The following is a 26,938-nucleotide window of genomic DNA, read 5'->3' as shown; positions in this document are numbered from 1 at the left end:
AGCAGGGAAGGAGGGTTTTGCTAGATGACAAAAGTTTAGTATGGCTTGAGCACAGACTACACAATGGTGATGAAGAGAATGGAGAATATGCAATGATGTTGGAGCCGATATGTCAAATGATTTATGACATGATTTCCTTTTTAAGTGCATACCATCTTAAAACCTGGAGGGCTATAAGGGACCTTTTGTTTTTCTTTGGTCATGGTATGAATGGGGAAGCTGAACATCCCAGAACAAATGGATGCAGGGAATGTTGTCCACTCATCACCCGATAGCAAACACAAGCTGGACTCTGTCACCGCAAACCCATACTGAATCATTTCAATTCCTAGTTAATAGTGAAAGCAAACTAGAAGTAAAGTAGACTTCTACTTCTACTAGAGCAAAGTAGAAGCAAAACTACACACTCCATGCCAGGGAACATCTGACCCCACCCCCTCTTCCCATGCAGTTGAGCTTGACGAGTGCCATGTGCATCTTCAAATACGCCCAGATGTTCCTTGCTCAAGGTCAGTGCTCCAGGTGGTTGCTGGTCAACAAAAAACTAAGAGTTGAATTTGTCCTTCTCATTTCTGGAGTCTGGGAAGCTGCCAAAGAGGATTCGAAGGATGGGGAGTATCTGCAAGAAGAAGGCATGAAGATCATCTCTGACATGTTACTAGTAAGATGTTCTATCTACCACAGAAACACAATCACAGGCCTGGGTGTGGCTCAGTGGTAGAACATGTGTTTGGGATGCACAAGACCCTTGGTTCCATCCCCAGCAAATACATACATACATACATACATACATACATACATACACACACATACACACACACACACACACACACACACACACACTTGTACCTATGCATGCACATATGTGCATACACCACACATACTCACATATTCACAAAACAGCTGTCTCCCTTCTACTTACCTGTTAGCCTCTATTTGTATCCATTTTCTCAGTGAAAACTAGAGCAAGTTCCTAAACGTTACTGTATGCTTCTGGGTGATAGCTTAGCATTTGGAAATGTTCATTTGGAATGTTAAGTGTTTTGTGGCAGTAGTGTTGAGTTTTGATAGATTTTCATTTGGGATTTGGGGACATACTTTGTTTTCTGCTGAATGTCATGAAATCACACAAATGATTGTTTGCATACATTGACTTTAAAAGTAGCCTTGCTGATATTAAAAAAAAAAACAAAAACGTAGATGTCTATCTCATCTATTTCTGCTGCAATGATTTTGAGAAGTTGTCTCACCTACTTTATTTTTATTTTTTTTTAAGATTTATTTATTGTTATATGTAAGTATACCGTAGCTGTCTTCAGACACCCCAGAAGAGGGCATCAGATCTCATTATGGATGGTTGTGAGCCACCATGTGGTTGCTGGGAATTGAACTCAGGACCTTTGGAAGAGCAGTCAGTGCTCTTAACTGCTGAGCCATCTCTCCAGCCCCTCACCTACTTTATTTTAATCTTATAAAATGCCCAATGTTCTAAGGAAGCCATGGGTTAGTAGTAGATGTTTCTCCCTCCTTCCCCCCCCCCATCTTCCATCCTAACCAGCCAAGTTTGATGAGTTATTTAACTAATAGCTGTCAAAATATTTTGGAAAATATAGAGCAAATAATACTGTATTTGAATCTGCAAGTTCTCATGATTTTCATGTGCATACGTGAATATGTTTTGTATCTGACCTGTACTAAATCCTTAGGCGTGTGCACACACCTACTGACATACAGGTTTTAACAGTAATCATACTATCAAAGCTCTTCTAAGAACTAGGAAGCACCAAGGAGCATAGCGATCTTTAAAAAACAAATGAACTGTCAGTGAAGATGCACCAAAACCAGGAAACACCTACAGTGCATTTGGTATTACTGCTTTTTGTGTTCTGTGTTCATTGGTTCGCTCACTTTGCAAGCATCATCCTGCTCACCATGACGTCTGTTTGCAGGCCTGTCTCTCAGACAAGCATCAGGTTCACATAAGCACGGGGCAGATGGAGTTCCAGACCCTTCTCCACCACAGCCCCCAGAGCTCTATGCAGAACCTAGGCTTCGTCCAGGTACATTTCCCCAGCGACCTGGCCTTGTACAGTACTACTCAAGAGGCAACACACAGCCCATGCTACATCAGCCAGCTCATGTTCTTCATGAAGAGTCCATATCCAAGGGGACAAGCTCCTGGGAAGGTACAGGACAATGGCATACCTCTTTTTTCCCATTAATTTATTTACTTTACATCCCAATCACAGCCCCCTTCCTCCTGACATCTCCTCCCAGGAACCCCCCACACACACAAGCCGCTCCTCTGCACCCTTCCCTTCTCCTCTGAGAAGAGGGAGGCTCCTCCTGGGTACTAACACACTTGGCACATCAAGATACCATAGAACTATGCATATCTTCTCCCACTGAGGCCTGACAAGGCAGCCCAGCTAGGGAAAAAAGGATCCATGGGTAGGCAACAGAATCAGGGACACCAGTATTTTGGGGCCTGCATGAAGACCAAGCTGCACTTCTGCTACATATGTGCAGGTAGTCTAGGTCTAGTCCATGAGTGCCCCTTGGTTGGTAGTTCATTCTCTGGGAGCTCCCGAGGGTCTAAGTTAGTGGACTATCCATTCTGGGTCCCTTAGTCCTTCCTCCAACCCCTCCACAAGATTTGATGAGCTCCTTCCAATGTTTGGCTATGGGTCTCTGCATCTATCTCAGGTAGCTGCTGGATGGTGCCTCTCTGAGGACAGTTATGCTAGGCTCCTGTCTGCAAGTATAACAGAATATCATTAATACTGTCAGGGATTGGTTCCTGTCCATGGAATGGGTTTCAAGTTGGATCAGTCATAGTTGGCCGTTCCTTCTGTCTCTGCTCCATCCTTGTCTATGAACTTCTTAGACATAGGAAAAATTTTGGGTCAAAGGTTTTATGGATGGTTTGGTATCCTTATCCCTCTACTGGGAGTCCTGCCTGACTCTGGGAGGTGGTCACATCAGGCTCCATAACCCCCATTGCTAGGATTCTCTGCTAGAGTCACCCTCATAGATTCCCTGGAGCATCTCTGGTCCCAGGTCTCTAGCACTTCCCAGAGATCCCCACCCTGTGATACCTCCAGAAGTTCTTTTTTTTTTAATGTCTTTTTTTTCATTGATATATTTTTTATTTACATATCAAATTATTTCCCCTTTTCTGGGTCCCCACTCCCTGCAAGTCCCATAAGCCCTCTTCACTCCTCCTGTTCCTCCATCTACCCATTCCCACTTCCCTGTTCTGGAATTCCCCTATACTCTTACAGAGTCTTTCCAGAACCAGGGGCCACTCCTCCATTTCTTTTGGACATCATTTAATTTGTGGATTATGTCTTGGGTATTCAAAGTTTCTAGGCTAATATCCACTTATCAGTGAGTGCATAACCATGATTGATCTTTTGAGACTGGGTTACCTCACTTAGTATGATGTTCTCCAGCTCCATCCATTTGTCTAAGAATTTCATGAATTCATTGTTTCTAATGGCTGAATAGTACTCCATTGTGTAAATATACCACATTTTTTGTATCCATTCCTCCGCTGAAGGACACCTAAGTTCTTTCCAGCTTCTGGCCACTATAAATAGGGCTGCTATGAACATAGTGGAGCATGTGTCCTTATTGCATGCTGAAGAATCCTGTGGATATATGCCCAGGACTGGTATAACAGGGTCCTCAGGAAGTGTCATGCCCAGTTTTCTGATGAACCGCCAGACTGATTTCCAAAGTGGTTGCACCATCTTGCAATCCCACCAGCAGTGGAGGAGTGTTCCTCTTTCTCCACATCCTTACCAACACCTGCTGTCTCCTGAGTTTTGACCTTAGCCATTCTGACTGGTGTGAGGTGAAATCTCAGGGTTGTTTTGATTTGCATTTCCCTAATCATTAATGATGTTGAACATTTCTTAAGGTGTTTCTCAGCTCTCCGAAGTTCTTCATGTGAAAATTCTTTGTTTAGCTCCGAACCCCACTTTTTAATAGGATTATTTGGTTCTTTGGGTTCTACTTCCTTGAGTTCTTTGTATATATTAGATATTAGCCCTCTGTCGGATTTAGGGTTGGTGAAGATCCTTCCCAATCTGTTGGTTGACGTTTTGTCCTTTTGACAGTGTCCTTTGCCTTACAGAAACTTTGTAGTTTTAGGAGGTCCCATTTGTCAATTCTTGATCTTAGAGCATAAGCTATTGGTGTTCTATTCAGGAACTTTTCCCCTGTGCCCACGTCCTCCAGGGTCTTCCCCAGTTTCTTTTCGATTAGTTTCAGTGTATTAGGTTTTATGTGGAGGTCCTTGATCCATTTGGAGTTGAGCTTAGTACAAGGAGATAAGAATGGATCGATTCACATTCTTCTGCATGTTGACCTCCAATTGAACCAGCACCATTTGTTGAAAAGACTATCTTTTTTCCACTGGATGCTTTCAGCTCCTTTGTCGAAGATCAAGTGACCATAGGTGTGTTGGTTCATTTTTGGGTCTTCAATCCTATTCCATTGATCCGCTTGCCTGATATTGTACCAATACCATGCAGTTTTTATCACTATTGCTCTGTAGTAAAGTTTAAAGTCTGGGATACTGAATACCCCTGAAGTTATTTTACTGTTGAGAATAGTTGTAGCTATCCTGGGTTTCTTGTTATTCCAGATGAATTTGAGAATTGCTTTTTCTAGCTCTATGAAGAACTGGGTTGGGATTTTTATGGGGATAGCATTGAATCTGTAGATTTCCTTTGGCAAGATGACCATTTTAACTATATTAATCCTGCCAATCCACGAGCATGGAAGATTTTTCCATTTTCTGAGATCTTCTTTGATTTCCTTCTTCAGAAATCTGAAGTTCTTGTCATATAGGTCTTTCACTTGTTTGGTTAGAGTCACCCCAAGATACTTTATGCTGTTTGTAGCTATTGTGAAGGGGGTCATTTCCCTAATTTCTTTCTCAGTCTGCTTATCCTTTGATTATATAAAGGCTATTGATTTGCTTGCATTGATTTTGTAGCCAGCCACTTTTCTGAAGTTGTTTATCAGCTGTAGGAGTTCCCTAGTAGAGTTTTTTGGGTCACTTAAGTATACTATCATATCATCTGCAAATAGTGATAGTTTGACTTCTTCCTTTCCAATTTGTATCCCTTTGACCTCCTGATGTTGTCTAATTGCTCTAGCTAGGACTTCAAGAACTATATTGAAAAGATATGGAGAGAGGGGGCAGCCTTGTCTAGTCCCTGATTTTAGTGGGATTGCTTCAAGTTTCTCTCCATTTAGTTTGATGTTGGCTACTGGTTTGCTGTATATTGCTTTTACTATATTTAGATATGGGCCTTGAATTCCTGTCCTTTCCAAGACTTTTAGCATGAAAGGATGCTGAATTTTGTCAAATGCTTTTTCAGCATCTAATGAAATGATCATGTGGTTTTTTTCTTTGAGTTTGTTTATGTAGTGGATAGCATTTATGGATTCCCTTATATTGAACCATCCCTGCATCCCTGGGATGAAGCCTACTTGATCATGTTGGATGATCGTTTTGATGTGTTCTTGGATTCGGTGAGCAAGAATTTTATTTAGTATTTTTGCATTGATATTCATAAGGGAAATTGGTCTAAAATTCTCTTTCTTAGTTGGATCTTTGTGTGGTTTTGGTATCAGCATAATAGTGGCTTCGAAGAAAGAGTTGGGTAGTGTTCCTTCTGTTTCTATTTGGTGGAAAAGTTTGAAGAGTATTGGTGTTAAGTCTTCTTTGAAGGTCTGATAGAATTCTGCACTGAAACCATCTGGTCCTGTGCTTTTTTTGGTCGGAAGCCTATCTATGACCCCTTCTATTTCTTTAGGGGTTATGGGTCTGTTTAGATGGTCTATTTGATCCTGGTTTAATTTTGGTAATTGGTATCTGTCTAATAAAATGTCCATTTCCTCCAGATTCTCCAGTTGTGTTGAGTACAGGTTTTTGTAGTAGGATCTGATGATTTTTTTAATTTCCTTGGTTTCTGTTATAATATCTCCGGTTTCATTTCTAATTTTGTTAATTTGGATACTTTCTCTGTGCCCTTTGGTTAGTATGGCTAAGGGTTTATCTATCTTGTTGATTTTTTCAAAGAAACAGCTTTTGGTTTTGTTGATTCTTTGTATGGTTCTCTTGGTTTCTACTTGATTGATTTCAGCCCTGAGTTTGATGATTTCCTGTCTTCTTCTCCTCCTGGGTGAATTAGCTTCTTCTTGTTCCAGGACTTTCAGTTGTTCCGTTAATCTTCTAGTGTATGCTCTCTCAAATTTCTTTTTGGAAGCACTCAAAGCTATGAGTTTTCCTCTTAGCACTGCTTTCATTGTGTCCCATAGATTTGTGTATGTTGTGCCTTCATTTTCATTAAATTCTAAGAAATCTTTGATTTCTTTCTTTATTTTTTCCTTGACCAAGGTATCATTGAGTAGAGTATTGTTCAGTTTCCATGTGTATGTGGGCTTTCTGTTGTTTTTACTGTTACTAAAGACCACTTTTACTCCATAGTGATCTGATAGGAGGCATGGGATTATTTCAATCTTCTTATATTTGCTGAGGTCTGTCTTGTGACAAACTATGTGATCTATTTTGGAGAAGGTACCATGAGGTGCTGAGAAAAAGGTATATTCTTTTGTTTGGGATGAAAAGTTCTCTATATATCTGTTAACTCCAATTGGTTCAAAGCTTCAATTAGTTTCACTGTCTCCCTGTTTAGTTTCTGTTTTCTTGATTGGTCCATTGGTGAGAGTGGAGTGTTGAAGTCACCCACAATTATTGTGTTAGGTGCAATGTGTACTTTGAGCTTTAGTAAAGTTTCTTTTATGAATGAGGGCACCTTTGTATTTGGGGCATAGATGTTCAGGATTGAGAGTTCTTCTTGTTGGATTTTTCCTTTGACCAGCAAGTAGTGACCTTCCATGTCTCTTTTGATGACATTAGGTTGAAAGCCAATTTTATCTGAAATTAGAATGGCAACTCTGGGTTGTTTCCTGGGACCATTTGCTTGTAGAATTGTCTTCCAGCCTTTTACTCTAAGGTAGTTTTTGTCTTTGACACTGAGGTGTGTTTCCTGTATGCAGCAAAATGTAGGGTCCTGTTTATGTAACCAGTCTGTTAGTCTGTCTTTTTATTGGGGAATTGAGTCCATTGATGTTAAGAGATCTCAAGGAGTAGTGGTTATTGCTTCCTATCATTTTTTATTTTAATTTTATACTTGTGTGGTTATCTTCTTTGGGTTTGATGAAAGAAGCTTAATATCCTGCTTTTTCCAGGGTATAGTTTCCCTCGTTGTAATGGTGTTTTCCCCCTATTATCCTTTGTAGGGCTGGGTTTGTAGAAAGATATTGTGTAAATTTGGTTTTGTCATGGAATATCTTGGTTTCTCCAACTATAGTAATTGAGAGTTTCACTGGGTATAGTAGTCTCGGCTGGCATTTGTGTTCTCTTGAGTCTGCATAAGCTCCACCCAGGATCTTCTAGCTTTCATGGTCTCTGGTGAGAAATCTGGTGTAATTCTGATAGGTCTTCCTTTATATGTTACTTGCCCTTTTTTCTCTTACTGCCCTAAGTATTCTTTCTTTGTTTAGTACATTTGGGGTTTTGATTATTATGTGACGGGAGGTATTTCTGTTCTGGTCCAGTCTGTTTGGAGTACTGTAGACTTCTTGTATATTCATGGGCATCTCTCCCTTTAAGTTAGGGAAGTTTTCTTCCATAATTTTGTTGAAGATATTTGCTGGCCCTTTAAGTTGTAAATCTTCACTCTCATCAATGCCTATAATCCTTAGATTTGGCTTTCTCATTGTGTCCTGGATTTCCTGGATGTTTTGGGTTACAAGCTTTTTGCATTTTGCATTTTCTTTAACTGTTGAGTCCATGGTTTCTATGGTATCTTCGGCTTCTGAGATTCTTTCTTCTATCTCTTGTATTCTGTTGTTGATATTTGCGTCTATGATCCCTGATTTCTTCCCAAGGTTTTCTATCTCCAAAGTTGTCTCCCTTTGTGCTTTCTTAGTTGTTTCTACTTCTGTTTTTAGATCCTGGAAGTTTTTGCTCAGTTCCGTCATTTGCTTGTTTGTGTTTTCCTCTAATTCTTTAAGAGATTTTGTGTTTCCTCTTTCATGACTTCTCCTGTATTTCTTTAAGTGATTTTTGCGTTTCCTCCTTATTGGCTTTTGTATTCTCCTGAATTTCTTTCAATGATTTTTGTGTTTCCCTTGTAACGGCTTCTAATTTTTGATCCATTTTCTCCTGAATTTCTTTAAGTATGCCCTTCATGTGTTCCTGTACCAGCATCATGACCAGTGATCTAAATCCAAATCTTGTTTTTCTGGTGTGTTGGGGTATCCAGGACTTGCTATTGTTGGAGAATTGGGTTCAGATGCTGCCATAATGCCTTGGTTTCTGTTAGTAATGTTCCTACATTTGCCTTTAGCCATGTAGTTCTCCCAGGTGTTAGATGGTCTTATTGTCACTGGCTGGTGCTTCAACCTAATGTCGATCTTAAAGGTTATCTCTGCAACACTGGATGACTGGGTTTCCTCTGGCACAGATTACTGATATGCTGCCTTCCTCTTTTGTGCCTTTGGAACCCTTCTCAGTCTTGCCTCAAGCAATGTTATACTTAGGTTGTCAAGGTCAACCAGGTGTTGTTCTCTGTCTGCTCTATTATGGAGCGAAGATGTTGTGGTGGGGGTCACTCCCTCTGTTGATTCTCACATAGTACCCAGGTCCCGAGATGGACTGGCTTGCAGATGAACCACCTGTGTGCTCAGTTCCTGAGTACAGGCAGACCCCTGGCAGTGTGCACCACCAGAAATCTAAAGCTCAGGATGATACATTTCCTAGTGACCCTTTTCTGTCCTGGCAGGCAGTGAGTATGGCCGCAGGGCTTCTCTCCTTCCGCAGCTCCCTGGGCAGGACACGCCCCCCCCCCCCCCCCCCCCCCCCCCCCCCCGAGCCCGGCGGGCTGGCAGACAAACCCGTCTATGTGCTCAGTTCCTGAGTGCAGGCAGAACCCTGGCAGTTTGCACCACCAGAGATCTAAAGCTCAGTATGATACAGTACCTAGTGACCCTTTTCTGTCCCGGCAGGCAGCGAGTATGGCCGCAGAGCTTCTCTCCTTCCTCAGCTCTCTGGGCAGGACACTTCTGCGCCCAGAAGTTCTTTTATTATACAGGATTGTTTTAGATATTCTGGGAGGGGTTGTTTTGTTTTTCCATATGAAGTTGAGAATTTTCCTTTCAAGGTCTGTAAAGAATTGTGTTGAGGTTTTGATGGGAATTGCACTGAATTTGTAGATTGCTTTTGGTAAGATAGCCATTTTTACTGTTTAGTCCTACCAATCCATAAGCATGAGATATCTTTCCATCTTCTAATATCTTATTCAGTTTCTTTCTTCAGAGACTGAAGTTCTTGTTATACAGATCTTCACTTGCCTGGTTAGAGTTACACCAAGATATTTTATATTATTTGAGGCTATTGTGAAGGATGGTGTTTCCCTCACTTATTTCTCAGCCCATTAATAGTTTGTATAAAGGAGGGCTACTGGATTTTTGGGGGGGTTAATCTTTTATTCAGCCACTTTTGCTGAAGGTGTTTATCAACTGTAGGAGTTCTCTATTACAGTTGTTGAGGTCACTTATGTATACTCTTATATCATCTGCTAATAGCAATACTTTGACTTCTCTTTTTCCAATTTGTATCTCCTTGGCCTCTTTAGTGTGTTATTGCTCTATCTAGAACTTCAAGTACTATATTGAAGAGATACAGAAAGAGTGGGCAGCCTTGTCCCTGATTCTATTGGAACTGCTTTAACTTTCTCTTCATTTAATTTTATGTTGGCTATTGGCTTGCAATATATTGCCTTTATTGTGTTTAGGTATGGAACATGTATCCCTGATCTCGCCAAGACTTTTAACATGAAGGGGTGTTGAAGTCTATCAAAAACATTTTCTGCATCCAATGAGATGATGTGTATTTCTTTTTTAAATTTGTTTACATGGTGGATTATATTGATGGGTTTTCATATATTGAACCATCTCTGCATTTCTGGGATGAAGCCTACTTGATCATGGTAGATGATGTTTTTCATGTGTTCTTGGATTCAGTTTGCAAGTATTTTATTGAGTATTTTTCTATCAATGTTCATAAGGGAAATTGGTCTGAAATTTTCTTTCTTTGTTTAGTCCTTGTATGGTTTAGGTATCAGAGGAACTGTGGCCTCATAGAATGAGCTTGGCAATGTTCCTTCAATAGTTTGAGGAGTAGTGGTGTTAGATCTTTCTTGAAAGTCTGGTAGAATTCTGCACTAAAACCATTTGGCCCTGGGCTTTTGGTGGGGAGTGGGGGTGGGTAATTACTGCTCCTATTTCCTTAGGAGTTATAGGAATATTTAGATTGTTTAACTGATCTTGATTTAACTTTGATAAATGGACTCTATCCAGAAAATTATCCATTTCATTTAGTTTTTCAAATTTTGTATAATATGGGATTTTAAAGTAAGAGCTAATCATTCTTTGATTTTCCTTAGTTTCTATTGTGATGGCTTCCTTTTATTTCTGATTTTATTAATTTGGATATTGCCTCCCAGCCTTTCAGTTAGTTTATCTAAAGGTTTGTCTACCTTGTTGATTTTCTCAAAGAACCAGCTCTTGATTTAGTCGATTCTTTGTACTGTTCTCTTTGTTTCAGTTTTATTTGTGTCAGTCCTGAGTTTAACTATTTTCTGATATCTACTCCTCTTGGCCCAATTGCTCAAGTATCAGAATTTCTGTTTTTATTTGGGTCTTTTGTCTTTACAAATTTCTCCAGAAAGATAATCTTAGCAGAACTAGGGCTCCTGGATGTCTCATAAGTGGCTCCATCAGTACTTACCTCAGGGTTTTCTAATCTGTGTCAGGGAATGCAGGGCTAGGATGTCAACTGTTGGCTTTATTTATTTGTTTATTTGTTTATTTATTTATTTATTTATTTATTTATTTTTGTTCCCCAAGGTGGGTGGTGTCATGATCCCCAGGCTCTATAGCTGCGAGAGCAGAAGACCTATCCTCAGAGGACGACTGGAGACACCTGTGACTATGGAGTTTGGGGAAGAAGACCACCTGGTAAAGATGGCTGTCCCACTGTCTCTGCCTCATCCAGGCTGGGCTGGCTGCTTTGTAATGCACTTACCTCTCCCCCCCAAAAACTTGGCCTAACTTGTTTTCTTTCCAACGACAGCACAAGAGAAATCCAGCCATGTTTGTGTTGCTTCGGGATGAGGTGAATGTCCATCGGTTCACAGGGCTTTCAGAAAACTCCCAGGAATCTTTACAGATACACATCGAATTCTCTAAGCCCGTTACAAGAGCCTTTCCCATCACACTGTTAGTAAGGTGTGTGAAGGTGGCAGCTGCAGTGGAAGTGAGATTCCTACATGATGGGGGTCCTGAAGGGGATTTGTGACCAAGATTGTATTAGTTTTAAAGGAATAATGAGGATCGTTGTCTAAAGAAATTATATATATGCCTAGGTATGTGTGTGACTGTGTGCGTGCTTCAAGTTATCATACATTTTTAGAAGCTGGATTCCTGCCTGTTAACTGGAACGTGAAACACCCAAGTTTCAGTTATACTATGGATGACCTCATTTTGAAGTCTGATAACACAAACCTGGGCCAGAATTATTCTACTGTTCCCTCCATCACTTGTTTCTTTTCTCCTTTTTCCCCAGGAGTAAATGTGTTCAAATTTATATTCCCAAAGAGACTTAATAAATTAATCCTCTTTCTCAGTGACATTGAGTATGTGAGATTAGATCGGTTTCATTTAGTGGCCAGACTACGTGGAAAGGCTATTGGGGATTCTTTGGACTCTCAGGCTGAAAACACTGCTAGAGGTCACCTTAGTGACTGACTGACAGGTGTGGAGGGGCAGTATCTCTGGCAGCAGCAGCCCTGGGTTTTTTTTCTGTCCTCAGAATCTCTATGTGTTTGGGCAGCCGCTAGCTGTTCCATTGCTCCTGCCTGACCAGGTGAGGCCATCAACTGGCTGAAGAGGCAAGGTGTGTGTTATCCCTCTGTTGTACAGATAGGCTTTACACATAGCTGAGTCTCCATTCACTGGCTTGACTTTATCTGCCAATCGAGCTGAGCCATTGGTTATCTAAAGGTTTCTGTTTACCTAAAGAATCTGGATTTCTTTTTTCACCTAAATTTTCAAAGTTGCACGCAAAAGGGGAATTTCTTTATGTGACTATTTTGAGGCACTCTGTCTGCTAATTCCACACTTCCTGACAGTGTGGTGAAGCACTGGGGCAGATAGGTATACACATGTCCTGTTCCTTGGCATGCTGCCAGATGTTTGCTCTCACTCCACAAAGAGGCCTAGTTGCTATTCTTGTTTTTTCCTGAAGTAGGTTTCGTTTGGTTGGGGGTTTTGTTTGTTTGTTCCTTACAGATATAAGGGATAAAGTATTATGTGTGTATTGGGGGGGATATTAAGAGGCTGTGCATCAGGGGATAATCCATATTGGTTCTTTTTAGCCCTGATTATCTCCAGCTATCCCCTTCTAGGGCAAGGAATTTTGTTACTAGGAACATAAGTACACACAGACAAGAAAAGCTGCACCTCACTACATCATGTTTGCCCCTAGGTTCTCTGAGAAAGCCACGCCTTCTGATTTTCTTGTGAAGCACGTCTACTTCTGGGACGAGCAGACTGTGCAATTGTATGTACCTGCTGCTCCACGGAAAGGTCAGTAGATGTAAGCCGTTGAGCTCTCCGTTCTTGGTATGTGCTAAGCATGTGCTGTGGCCTGTATGTGCTAAGCACGTGCTGTGGCCTGTGTGTGCGTGGCAGGGTTGCTATTTCTTTATGGCATCAACATCCAGGTCTGCACCACCATACAAGCTTGAAACATTTTAAATGGTAAAACCAATAAAATTAAAACACTTTAATGGTAAAATTGATTGCCCTCATTTTCATATAACTTCCCACCTTATTTTTCCTCTATTCAATCCATCCTATGCTTCCCCTTGCTGCCTCCTCAAACTATGGCCTTATTTCCTGTGTTATACACATATATACACAGATGCCTAAATATATAAACACAACTTGCTCGGTCCATTTAATTATATATATATATATATACACACACACACACACACACACACATATATTTCATGTCTGTGTGGTGGTATGTGTGTGTGTGTGTGTATGTGTGTGTGTGTGTGTGTATGTGTGTGTGTGTGTGTGTGTGTGTGTGTGTGTGTGTGTGTGTTTTGTATGTATGTACGTTTCAAGGCTGAACCACTGCTTGGTACTGAATTACCAATTAGACGGCTCATCTCTGGGGAAGACCAATTCTCTCCCTCCCGTTATTTCTTAGTTGCCTGTAGTTGTGTATCTAAGCATGTGGTCCATGAGATTGTCCCATTTCAATGTGTCAGCTCTATTGGTGTTGTACTTCTTCGGGGCTAGTTAGGCAGCCGTGTTACTGAAGTAGTATGGGTGATGCTTCCCTGCTATTTCTAAAAGACGCAATCACACAATAGATTTTTCTGGTCACCTGGCTCTGACCGTCTTCCCAGTCATTCTTCTGCAATGTTCTCTGAGCCTGAGGTGCAGGAGCCATGTTGTAGATGCACCACCGATTGGGGCTGGACACTCACCATCACTTATTTCTTCACTGCATTTTGGCCAGTTGTGGGTTCCTGTGATTGTCTCCATCTGTTGCTAAGAGACGTTTCTTTGATAAGGAACAATAGCCTCTCAGATCTGAGTTATTGTTAGAAATCAATTCCTTATATCTGATTTTTAAGAGAAACCATTTACATATCATTTAGCACTGGTACAATGTCAGTACTTTAACATTTTAGATCTCTGGCTTATTTATAATAGCATATTATATGAAGCATGATCCAAATTTCATTCCTTTATATATTTATTCATTTATTTATTTACTGTGAGAATGTGTGTATAAGTTTATGTTGTACATGGTCTATGTACATGTATGTGGGCAGGTGTGCAAATCTGCATGTGCACAAAGAAAGTGAAAGATGTCTAGTGTCTTGCTCTATCCCTCGCCACCTTATTCTCTTGAGACAAGGTTTCTCTATGAACCTGAGACTAGACCAGTGGCCAGCAGATGCCAGTGATCATTTTGTCTCCACTCACCACAGCACTAGACTACAAGCAAATGTGTGACCCCATCAAACATTTTATAAAGGTTCTACAGATTTGAACTCAAGTCCTGGTGCTTGCACAGCAAGCACTCCTACCCACTTGCCATATTCCTATCAATATCATAGTTTGACAAACAACTAATATCTAGCTGTTCCCAAACCATTTATTTAAAAATCTCAGGAGAAAACTTCATAAGTGGAAGTTAAGTGCTTTTACTTTTTTTCTTTAATTTTATTTAATCTTTTTTTTTTATATTCCAGATTTTACCTCCCTCTTAGTCCATCCTCTGACTGTTCCACATCCCATACCTCCTACACACACACACACACACACACACACACACACTTGTCTCCCTGAGAATGTCCCCACCCCCACACTGCCCCACCTCCCACCCCACCAGACCTCTCTACTCCCTAGGGCCTCCAGTCTCTTGAGTGTTAGGTGCAGCCAGAACTGGCAGTCATCTGCTATATATGTGTTGAGAGCCTCATATCAGCTGGTATATACTGCCTGGTTGGTGATCCAGTGACTGAGAGATCTCTGGGGTCCAGGTTAATGGAGACTGCTGGTCTTCCTACAGGGTTGCCCTCCTCCCCAGCTTCTTCCAGCTTTTCCCTAATTCAACCACAGGACTCAGCAGCTTCTGTCCATTGGCTGGGTGCAAATATCTGCATCTGGTTCTTTCAGCGGCTTGTTGGGTTTTTCAGAAGGCAGTCATAATAGGTCTCTTTTTGTCAGCGCTCCATAGCCTCAGTAATAGTGTCAGGCCTTGGGGCCTCCCCTTGAACTGGATTGCACTTTGGGCCTGTCACTGGACCTCCTTTTCCTCAGGCTCTTCTCTGTTTTTCCCCTGCAGTTCTTTTGGACAGGAACAATTATGGGTCAGAGTTTTTGACTGTGGGATGGCAATGCCATCTCTTACTTGGTGCCCTGTCTTTCTGCAGGAAGTGGGCTCTACAGGTTCCCTCTCCCCACTGTAGGGCACACAAGCTTTTACTTCTAAACTTCAAACTTATCAAGAGAAGATTGACTAAACCCAATCTATGTATTGTCTCTGGAAGCACAGTGTTTGGCAGAGTGGCTAATGGTCTGAGAAGAAGCAGAAGAGGCTTGAATGGTAGCTACAGAGGAGCTAAACTGTCTCCATCCATGCCAGATGGGATGATCCCTTTGTTTGGGATGTCAGGAAGGACTTAGAACATGGTGGCACCAGTAACACTATTTTTCTCCCAGGCACTCTGTTACTCACAAATGAAAGTAGCATATATAGCAAAAAGCACAACACACACATACACACACCAATACGCTACAAAACTGGAAAACATAATATACACAATCACACAAAAGATTGGGCGTGTCTAATTCATAGGAAATTCCCCAAAGCAGGAAATGGCCAGAATATGACAAACCTTTCAGACCTTCCGTCTTCGCCTCTCTGTCCCCAGCTGTCCTTCCACTTGCATTGTGGATGAAGTATGCCACTTGCAAAGTTCATATGATTATTGATAGTTTTTTTTCCCCCTAGGAGCCAATGTGGGATATTTATCCCTACTAGATGCTGACTATGACAGGAAACCTCCAAACAAATATCTTGCTGGGGCTGTAAACTATACAGTGCATTTCCAGTGGATCCAATGTGTGTTTTGGGACAAGACGGAGTGGCGATCTGAAGGTTCCTATCCACAGCCAGGAACTTCTCCTGAAAAAGTCAGCTGCAGGTACGGGTATATTCCTGCTGGGGAAAAGCCTGGGGATTTTAACAACTCACTCCCGTGTTATCTGCATTTGTGCCAATCACTAGGGTCTTCCATGAGCAATGTCCTCTCATAAAAGCCGAACAACCCTGATAGATGCCAGCCTAGCACAATGTGCCTGCTACACCTGTCTGCAGTCAGCACGAAGGAAAGGTGCTGGTGTCTGCTGGGCCTCTGGCCTGAGCCTCCTGTAACGCCTGGCATGTTGCAGGTAGTCAGTGCCCACTGAGAAATGAGTCGGCAGATGAATGGCACATGAGCTCACCAGATGTCTTTGCGTACATGTCCTGGCATCCTGTGACTGTGCATTTTGTAGTCAGGCAGGTTGATTCTCTACTGTTACAACCCCTGCCACCCCATTCCCTCGTGTGCAGAGGGCATGGTTTGAAAGTTAGCTTTACCTAGAAAGAGAAGTCTCTGCATGGTTATAGGCAGGCAGCCATCTTGGTCATTTGGGATATCCGGGTCATATCACTATAATAAACATTATTTATCACCCAGACATAGACTTAACAATCTTATGATCACTTACTTTAGTCTATTCACTTCTGCTGCCCTTGCCTTCTCAATGGTGTAGAAATTCAATAGTTACTAGGATAGAAGGTCTTATCCCTGTTAAGAACAGAGAGGCCACAAGGAGTTGTGTGTTGTGTTTGCCTGTTAGGGGTCAAACCTGTTCAAGGCATACTAAGCCGGAGACATGTACATCCATTTGTCACTTTTCCTATGTTGAATCGTTTTTATTCATTTAAAAAGCATTTGATCATATTAATCCCACATTACCCTCTCATGTTTGCCTCTCATTCCTGGTTCCCCTCCTACTTTCTATTCACATGCTCGTGTGCGCACATCTGCACGTGTACGTGTATGTGTGTGTGTGTGTGTGTTTATTAAAAATATGTATACAACATATTCTAATCAATATTTCTCCTCCCCCATCTCCTCCCAGAACCTCCAAATTTTTCACCGTTCTCTTTCTCTTTAGAAAGCAAACATGAAAATAAAAAGCAAACAAAAATAAAGTAAATAAATAAATAAACAGCAAAAAGCACAACACACACACTCACATACCAATACTCTACAAAACTGGAAAACATAATATACACAATCACACAAAAGATTAGTAGATTTTTAAAAATGCCCAAACAAGACAACAAAATATTCAAAAATACCGTTGAGTTCATTTTGTTTTGGCCGTCTATTGCTGGGCTTAAGACCTACCCCTAAGTGAGGCTTATATACCCAGTAAAATTCCATAGGAGAAAGCTGATTTTTCCTCTGCAAGTGGTTGTCAATTGAAGATAGCATCTCGGTTAGAGATGGGAGACACTGTCCACTTCCTTTCTCAGCACTGGGACGACATCTGGCCTGAACCTGTGTAGATCCTGTGCATGTTTCCAATGTTTCTGTGGGTTCCTATGAACATCCGTCCTGTTGTATCTGGAAGACTCTGTCTCCTTGGAGTTTTATGCCAGTAGCCACAGCTCTTCTATGAGTCCGGGATTGACATGGCTATGTCATATCCAGAAGATGACATTTCAAAGTGTTTCTAGGTATCATCTGGCTCCTCCCCATCTTTATGACCCCTCTTCACAATATTTCTTGGGCCCTGAAGGATGTTTTATAGATGTCCTACTTAGAGTTAAGCATTCATCAGCTACTTTCTCAGTCTTTGGGTTAGTTCTGAACTTCTGTATTAGCTCACTGAAAATGTATGCTTGTCTGACCAAGGTTCAAAGCAACACTAATCTATGTCTATTAGAACGCATATTTGGAAGACAGTTTGACTACTCTATTTAGCAAAAGATCAGTAGTACATTCCTTTCTAGGGCCTGTAATATACAGAGACAAAGGTATTTTATCAACTTTACAATACCAGGCATATGTTCCCCAGGATATGCATTTTTGATTGCATATGCAAATCCAATCAGAAAGCTATTGCTTACCTCCAAAGCAGTCCTTCCTCTATCATCCCAGTAGGCATGCATTGCCTGGCAAATCAGTAATAGATGGTGCAGGGTCCACAGCTGGATAACATCGCTGATGATGTTTCTCCTCCTCCCCTCCACTCCCTGCCCCACCCCCACCCCCACCCCACCACCCCCGCACTGGCAGTCTAATAACACCTGCCAGCATTATGAATGCTAGCCAGCAGGGAGGAAGTTTCCAGTTGAGTTCCAGCTTATGTTCTGTGTCCTATATTCTAACCACACAGTGTCTTCAGCAATAGGTTTTTACCATCTAGTTCTGGCATATAACCAAGAGCAATGGTAGGAGTGTGTATTGTTTGGGGAGCTTCTGGGGACTCCATGGCCAATAAGTCATGAGGAGGTGTGCCACAGCTGGAACTTCTAGAAACACCATTGCACACTCAGGCAGGCTCGTGCAGGGCTCCTCACGTCAAACTGTTTATTATTATAGTACCTTTTGTTTATAAATAGCAAACTTCCATTTCTTCTCATAAGTTCTTCGTTTTGGTTGACCCAGCCCTGACCTCTCCCTACATCTTCCCCTCCCCATTTGAACCTTTTCTCTCCCACCGCCCTCCGCAGCTTTCATATGTGTTTACTTTCCCTCCCAAGACCTTTCCTGCGGCCGCCTCGCATGGTTCCTCTCTTGCTTCCTGGCCTCTGCTGGCACTTACTCCCACTAAACATGGACATCTACAGTTTTTAAAGCTAGAATCCATATGTGGGAAAGAACGAGACATTTGTTTTCTGGGACTGGTTTAACTCATGCATATAATATTTGCCAGTTCCAGCCATTTTCTTGCAAATTTAATTTGTATTTGTGTGTGTGCATGAGAGAGAGTGGGCCTATTATTTTTATTACTATGGCTTTGTAGTAGCTCTTTACAATAATGTGGTACCATGGGAAGTTACTGATAATGTTGGAGTGTTTCAGCATTCTTTGCTGTTAAATTATACATGAAAGTAATCCTTTGTTCTCTACTACATAGTATTCTTTTTCCCCCAAGTTCCAGGGTCACAAATAGTATTTATAGTAGTTCTCACAAAGGGCTTAGCAATGATGGGATATCTGTAAGACCAGAATAGGTGGTTAAACAAAAGTCAGTCCACATGAGGCTCTAACCTGACTGACTCTAAGGATGTGCTGTAGTGAGCCTGCCTGTAGGAGGCAGTGTACTCCATGCCTGACATTTCAGGATAGTTCCCTTGGGAGATGACTCCTAGTACCAGGCTTGACACTCTGTGGTACATCAAGACAGTTATAAATGAAGACATGGCAAACTGACCCACATCATAAGGTTGGAACATCTGGCGGCTCTTTTTCTAGCCTCTCACTGTCCCATCCCAAACCACTGTACCCCCGCCCCCGCATTGCTATTCTCACGTGCTTGCTTTCCCCGTCTAGCTACCGGCACCTTGCACCTGTCTCCGTCCTCAGAAGAAAGCTGAATGGCACTTTTGAAGTGAGCAGCATTTCTGAGTTTCAGAGGTGAGTTCCATTCTCTAAAGGAAAACGTCACTCCATGTGTTCCAGTGACCGCTTAAGAGAGGCCCATGCTCTGCCGAGTTTATACTTAACACTTATGTAACATGTTTGTTTTCTGGAGCACGGATATTAGGACTGCTAGTCTTACATGTTATATTACTGTTTAGACTTTACCGCCACTGGCAGGAGCCTTATGAACACCAGGAAGCCAATATCTTTCTTACTTTTAAGCTTGGCTACATTTCAGTATAGACTGAGTCAACTATTACCAATTTAATTAATACCTACAGCAATAAAGAATGACCCTAAGTTTGCTTGCATTGATTTACTCATACTGTCTTAGCCTCATTTTCTTTTTTTTTATTTGATATATTTTTTATTTACATTTCAATAGATTTCCCCTTTTCTGGCCCCCCCACTCCCTGAAAGTCCCATAAGCCCCCTTCCCTCCCCCTGTTCTCCCATCCACCCCTTCCCACTTCCCTGTTCTGGTTTTCCCCTATACTGCTACACTGAGTCTTTCCAGAACCAGGGGCCACTCCTCCGTTCTTCTTGTACCTCATTTGATGTGTGGATTATGTTTTGGGTATTCCAGTTTTCCAGGCTAATATCCACTTATCAGTGAGTGCATACCATGAGTGATCTTTTGAGACTGGGTTACCTCACTTAGTATGATGTTGTCCAGCTCCATCCATTTGCCTAAGAATTTCATGAATTCATTGTTTCTTATGGCTGAATAGTACTCCATTGGGTATATATACCACAATTTTTTGTATCCATTCTTCTGTTGAGGGATACCTGGGTTCTTTCCAGTTTCTGGCTATTATAAATAGTCTTAGCCTCATTTTCAATAAAAATCTCTACCCTATTTTAAATGATGTTTAAAAGTTACCATGTATTCATAACTACAGTTTCATAACTAATAGCTGTATATTTAGAGTATATAAAATGAGTGCATTGAGGGAAAGCCACTTTGAATTTTTTTTTGCACTTATATTGGTAGAATATGAAACCTTACTTCACTTATGCATGGTACTTAGTAAATTACTTGGTGGTCCTGATAGGTAGTATCTTAGGTAGGGTTTCTATTTCTGAAAAGGAACTCTTATAAAGTATCTAAATGAGGTTGGCTTATAGTTCAGAGGTTTGGTTCATGGTTATTGTCGTGGCTAGAAGCATGGTGGACATGGTGCTCAAGAGGTAGCTGGGAATTCTACATCTAGAAGATATAGACCCGCAGATACCAGAAAGAGAGCGCAACATTGGGCCTGGTGGAGCATTTGAAGCCTCAAAGTTCACCCCTGGTGACACACTTACTCCAACAAGGCCACACCTCCTAATAGTGCCACTTCTTGTGAACCTATGGGAGCCATTTTCCTTCAAACCAACACAGGTAGCAATTACATCATGAGTTACTAAGAAAGGATGCTATGCCAGAGAAGATTTCCAGCCAACCGATTCTCAGGGCTTGAAGTACGGTAGTGTTGGTCCTGGTTTCTGCAACACCAGTGTTATTTGTGAGTAAACAAGGAGGAGGGTAGAATAAGGCTACTACAAACAGAACGTACCATGCAACATCACCCAAAGTACTGGTGACATCTGGGAGATTCCGGGACATAATGGAGGGATAGAAAGGGTGGGCCAGAAGCAGAGGCTGTGAGTTCATGACATGTGCTTGAGAGCAAGCGTGAACTGGTTCTGGTTCTGCTCTAGAAGAAGAAAGAACAACTCTGGGGATCAAGAGCACACCCCAGTTCTTAGGCAGAGTCAGAGTAATGTGGCAGGAGACTAGGAAGGCAGCATTCCCACACAGCACAGTCCCTCTGCAATTTGTCAAATGCAGATAAAGCCCAAGTCCTAGTATGCTAAGGTTCCGGCTAGAGGGACTTTACATGCGTGACTCTCTGTGGGTCTACAGAGGGAGGGGCTGGGTGCTTGCTCCCCGAGGCAGACTTGGTACATCAGTAGCAGGGACCAGGTGAGTGTAGGTTACAGGTAGAGAGCAAGCAGCCTCCCTCACAGGAACATGGTTATATAGAAGAGGCGCACTGGAACATCTCGAGCTTCTGTCTTGCTCTGCTAGTAGGCAGCACGAGGAGAACAGAAAGGCACATCAGTATTACAAAGCATGCCTCACACAGGGACATTCTTCTTTCTTTCCTTCTCCTCATCCATTTTCTTTTCATTCATACTAAGGATTAAACCCAAAGCCTCAAAATGTTAGGCAAGTACTCTACCACTGAGCCATACCGCACGCACACCACCCTCTGGCCCTGGAATTTTTTTTCAATTTCCCAGTCTAAGTTCATTGGACCCGGCAGGGTGCAGCTTTCTACCACCCCAGCTGGATCATCACAGGCCCCTTGTGACTTCAGTGGAGGTTGGGAGGTGCCTGGCATTGCCATGGGCAGCTCTGGGCTTTCGGAGTCTCCTTCCACTCAACTATATGAGGTGTTTGGAAAATAGGTCCATGGCGACCAACGAGAGCTTGTGAATTTTTGAAGCGCTAAGATGAACCCCCCAGTTCCCATGAGGGGTTCCCTTAATCTCTCTTCTTTTGTTTACAGTCATCCGCACAACTTGCTCCCCTGTGCTTTCAGTGTCTTTTTCTTGGCTCTTTATGGATTTTTGGTGAGTAAAAGCAGGCGTGTAGATCGTCATGAGAAACAGAATCCTGGTTGTATTTTTCTGGAAGAAGACACACCACCTGGTCATCAGCTGTATGCAGTCATCATCGACACTGGCTTCCGGTCACCGGCCAGATTTACCTCAAAGGTAATGTGAGCTCCTAGCAAAGTGATGTCTGAGGATGTGGAGGACCTGAGGGTATGACTTGGCAATAAGATGGTCCCCTGTCATCCTGTATATTTGTAAGTGCAAAGGGCAGTTTCCTGGACGACCACCCCCAGACTCTCGTTCCCCTTTCTGCCTTCCTGTACAAAAGATTCATAGATGGTTTTCTTCTGAATAGGAAACCTAACAATCTGAAAGAGAACAGGGTTGACTCCCCGATGCATCCAGACAAGAATCATCATAGTGCAGTGTCTTATATGTTTCACCAGAAGACATATGGGACAGCTAGATACCTTAGAAATGACCCAAGTATGTGTCTAAGTCTTATAGACCAGAAAGGATATTCAGCAAAATATCTCAGAGCATTCACAGACCTTGCGAAAGAAAGCAATACTAAATCTTTAATTGACATTAGATACAGGCACAAAAAATTAATTCCAGAAGTTTAAAAACAGAAAAATTTTATGAAAAATTCATTAACTATTCAGAGAAGATTACTTTGGACTAGGACAGGATTTCAATGACAAAAAATTAATACTTTGTTGTTGTTTTTTATTTATTTTTATTAGATATTTGCTTTATTTACATTTCAAATGTCATCCTGTTTCCTCATTACCCCTCCAAAACTCCCTATCCCATCCTCCCTCTCCCTGCTCACCAACCCACCCACTCCCACTTTCCTGACCTGGCATTCCCCTACACTGGGGCATCAAGCCTTCACAGGAACAATGGCCTAACCTCTCATTGATGTTTGAAAAGGCCATCCTCTGCTACGTATGTAGCTGGAGCCATGGGTCCCTCCATGTATACTCTTTGGTTAGTGATTTAGTTCCTGGGAGCTCTGGGTAGGGTGGTGTACTGGTTGGTTCATACTGTTGTTCCTCCTATGGGGCTGCAAACCCCTTCAGCTCCTTGGGTCCTTTCTCTAGCTCCTCCATTGGGGACCCTGTGCTGAGTCCATTAGTTGGCTGTGAGCATCAACTTATGTATTCGTCAGTCACTGGCAAAGCTTCTCATTAAAATTATACCACACCAAAACTGAAGATTCCTGTGTGACAGACACCAGGGAGAGTAATAAGCACAACCCAGTGTGTTATTCTACAGTACTCCTTGTGGACATCAGTACCCCACCCACCAGCCCTACCCCCACTCAGGTGTCCTGCCAACATGCCAAGGGTATGAGATGCTGCCCTTCATGGAGTTCTCCTGCCCTGCTGAGGAATCACACAGGGGATCTCAGTCTTCCAGAAAAAAGCTTGTGAAGAACTGGCTAGACAAGGAGACTTTACAATGAAGGATGTCAGCCCTGATCTGTGAAGGCTCTGCAAGTCATGCAGGGCCCATAGCTGGGCTCAGTGCTGGGACCCACCAGAGCCCAGGTAATACCCCATAGCCTCTGTGACACATACTCACCTCTCATATCTGCTTCTGTCTTAAGGTTTTCATTGTTCTATATGGTGAAAGTGGATGCTCAGAAACCAAAGAACTCTGCTGTCCAGAGAAGCCCTTGTTTGGAAGGAATTCCAGGCACACCTTCATCCTGAGGTATCAATGAGCCCTGCAACCACATGTCTGGGGAAAGGGGCTGATCACAAAGACACTAAGCCGAGAACATTGGCTTTCTGGGCTTCATCCTAAGATAAAGCCTGCTGATGGAGCATAGAAAGGGTGATGATCCCTGGCTCACGTACTTACAGTTTTAAGAAGGTTCTGGTTTTGCTTTTGTCTTTTGACAGCAGGGTCTCACTATGTAGACATGGCAGGTCTGAAATTCACTGTATAGACCAGGCTAGCCTTGAACTTGCAACTATCCTCCTGCCTCTGCTGTCTGGGGGCTGGAATAATTATGAACTATTTCTCCTCTCTGGTGTAGAACAGCATGACTCTTCAGCATGTGGGTGAGGACAAAGGCAGGAGAAAAGGTGGAACCTTGTTAAGCTTGTTTATTAGGATAAGGGTTTTTTTTAATGTCATAAAACCTGATTAAATAGATGAGTGCCACTGCCCAAAATTTGAAAGAGCAATAGTGCATAGCATCACAAAGATGGAGAGTCATGGGAGGAGAGATGATTTATCAAGGTAGACACATAAATACCTGACAGTCTTTGAAAACATGAAAACGCTGAAGTCATTTTTCCTCATGAAAAATTTACATTTATTATAATTCATTTATAGTGTTTATTGGTTTTGGAACATGTTTTTACCAAGACAGTAACAGTTAACTGCAGACTAATTCCCATCAAACACGGACAGATAGAGAGCGGAGTGACTTGAAGTTATAGCCATTCCCTTTTCCAAGAGCTGTGTTCCAGGCCACACTGCAGATCCCAGAGTGAAAGAAGAGCACTGAACCCTGGACCTACTCGATTGTCCTTCAACATCCAAACCTGAGATAAAATATGAGTTATTAATGACACACAGCACAAGATTATCTGCCAGCAATAGTAAAGTAAAATCACTCTAACAACACAGTGCAACGAAACTTCAAAATGTAGGAATTGCTTATTTCTGAAATTTTCCATTGGTATTTTTCATTTGTTCTTGATAACTGAAACCATGGTAAGTAAAGTGATGGTAAAGGGGGCATTAGAGTCGATCCTGTAGGCCTGCGTGCCCCTACCAATCACAATGCTAATTGGAACCCACTGTCCCTAAGGGCCATGTCAGAGTTGCTGAGGATTTTATAGGCACTAAATACACATGGCTGATAAGACATTTCTGTGTCACTAGCACGCCCAACCAACTGGGACCGCTCCAAAAGATCTGCCTCTGGCACGACAGTAGTGGACCTTCCCCATGCTGGTTCATCAGCCACGTGATGGTGAAGGAGCTATGCTCAGGGAAAGCCTGGTTCTTCTCTGCTCAGTGCTGGTTGGCTGTGAGCAAATGGGGTGGCCGTGTGTTACGAGAATTCTTCTGCCTGAACCATGGCCTCAGTTTCTGGAAGGTAGGTAGGCTCCATGCAGGTGACCCATGACATACCAGAATGACCGGTATTCTTTGGTGCCTACGTTTGCTTCTCTTTCTAAAGTTGTGATTTGAACTTTCCCAAGATGAAGTAGTTAACTGTCAAGATACCCATGTCATGTAACTTCTGAAGAGTCTGTTCACCCAGGTAGGAACTGACAACATATCAAAGAAATGACTACATCCAAGCCTGTCTTGGTTAGCCAATTGATTTGTAGATTCAACAGAAGCTACATCACGAAAAAGCCCACCCCAGAATGGGTGGCAACCCACTAAAGTGGCATCCCTGGAGCGCTGCCCTACTTGCAGGCAGCCCCCCAGCCTCTCCACCGCAATGGTTTACTGTTTTCCTAACCTTGGAGAGGAAATTTGTGAAACTCTTGTTTCTTATCACTGCACTTCTCCTCTAGGAGGGACATTTCAGTTTGAAAAAGATCGCTGCATTGTTACCATAACGTAGTTCTTTGATTTGCATCAATAACAAATTTCTAGAACTTCTGACTGCTGGTAATCTGCAGCATCTGAGAGATCCCAAATTAAAGACTTGTTAACCCATGTGCCATAAACAGTTCTACTGTCACAGAATCCAGATATGTCATGACTGCAATGTCAGGTGGTAGATAAGTCCCAATAGGTGACAAAATTGTCTATGATTTCACAGACCAAATATGAACTTTTGTTTCCTGAATATTTCCATTTACTCCCTGTTGATGGGCATTGGCCCAATCTCAAACATTCACACTTTATGTTCAGTGTTTTAGAATAAATCTCTCTCTGAATTTTGTTGTAGATAACTTAAAGGCCCACTGTGCAATGCTATTTGCTGAGGCTACCTGTTACACATACACAGGTCTTCTTCATTTAGTTACATTGCAGCAAAATGTCACAAGAGACACTTACTTCTTTAAGACTTGTGTTTCTGAAGAAAGTTTTAATTTTCATAACATTTTTATTCATTTGGTTTTATGTGTGTGTGTGTGTGTGTGTGTGTGTGTGTGTGTGTGTGTGTGTGTGTGTGTGTATGATGTGGGTCATGGGAATTGGACTCAAGCTTGGCAGCAAGCACTTTTCCCTTCTGAGCCATCTTGTCTACCTGACACTTCCTGAGCCATCTTGTCTACCTGACACTTCCTGAGCCCTGGGTCTTGTTCTTCCATTGTCATTGGAGTGAGGAACACCTGGTATTGCCAGTTTCCATAGCTATTCCAAAGGATAGCTAAATGTGAATTGACATGAATTTGAAACAATAATTTCTGAACAGCCATGGAACATAGAAAATATTTAGCCCTATAAACTAGAAGCCCACCTTAACTGTAACACCCCTTGGATAACAATCTCCATGGTTGTTTCTCCAGCCATTGTGCTTGAGAACTTGAGGTAAGAAACCCAATTTGATTGATTATGTCATCCATGAGCACATATGGCTGGGTCCCTGGAGTCAATGGTCCCCTGGGAATTTATATGTAACAGATATATACTCAGTCAATTAAACCTGTTTCGTTGGTATGTGTTGATTATTCTGATTATGTTTGTAATACCAATTCTGTCCATAAATAGTTCTTTTCTAGAATTTTTTTAAATCCAGTGAAATTCCACAAGATACCATGACCTACTGGGCAGTAGACCTTGTAAGACTACTGAGCAGAAGGCAGGTCAGTCCCAGGTCTCAGTGCACACCTAGAGATAGTGCCCAGCTAACATGTGACTGATTTCTGTGAAAAGTGCAGAGAACGGGAATATCTAGAAAGTCCTTTGAGAGCAGAAAGGAAAGAAATGGTGGGAGGCCAAGATAGGAGGTCTCC

General features: G+C 42.1%; 1 protein-coding gene across 1 annotated transcript in view; it reads left to right on the top strand.

Annotated features, from left to right (window-relative positions):
- Pkd1l1 (polycystin 1 like 1, transient receptor potential channel interacting) overlaps positions 1 to 26,938 on the top strand; it is a 136,510-nt gene that overhangs the window by 72,964 nt on the left and 36,608 nt on the right. Inside the window, exons 25-34 of the mRNA XM_052199716.1 lie at positions 452 to 661; positions 1,950 to 2,186; positions 10,996 to 11,106; positions 11,222 to 11,376; positions 12,635 to 12,735; positions 15,692 to 15,884; positions 19,296 to 19,379; positions 21,944 to 22,151; positions 23,608 to 23,714; positions 24,900 to 25,116. Of these exons, the coding sequence (XP_052055676.1) occupies positions 452 to 661; positions 1,950 to 2,186; positions 10,996 to 11,106; positions 11,222 to 11,376; positions 12,635 to 12,735; positions 15,692 to 15,884; positions 19,296 to 19,379; positions 21,944 to 22,151; positions 23,608 to 23,714; positions 24,900 to 25,116 (1,623 nt within the window). The remainder of the gene's footprint in view (positions 1 to 451; positions 662 to 1,949; positions 2,187 to 10,995; positions 11,107 to 11,221; positions 11,377 to 12,634; positions 12,736 to 15,691; positions 15,885 to 19,295; positions 19,380 to 21,943; positions 22,152 to 23,607; positions 23,715 to 24,899; positions 25,117 to 26,938) is intronic.

Source organism: Apodemus sylvaticus, chromosome 11 (genome assembly GCF_947179515.1).
Source record: "Apodemus sylvaticus chromosome 11, mApoSyl1.1, whole genome shotgun sequence".
In the NCBI taxonomy this organism is placed as follows: domain Eukaryota; kingdom Metazoa; phylum Chordata; class Mammalia; order Rodentia; family Muridae; genus Apodemus; species Apodemus sylvaticus.
The sequence above is the reverse complement of the archived record's forward strand: the minus strand, read 5'-3'. Positions and strand labels throughout refer to the sequence as shown.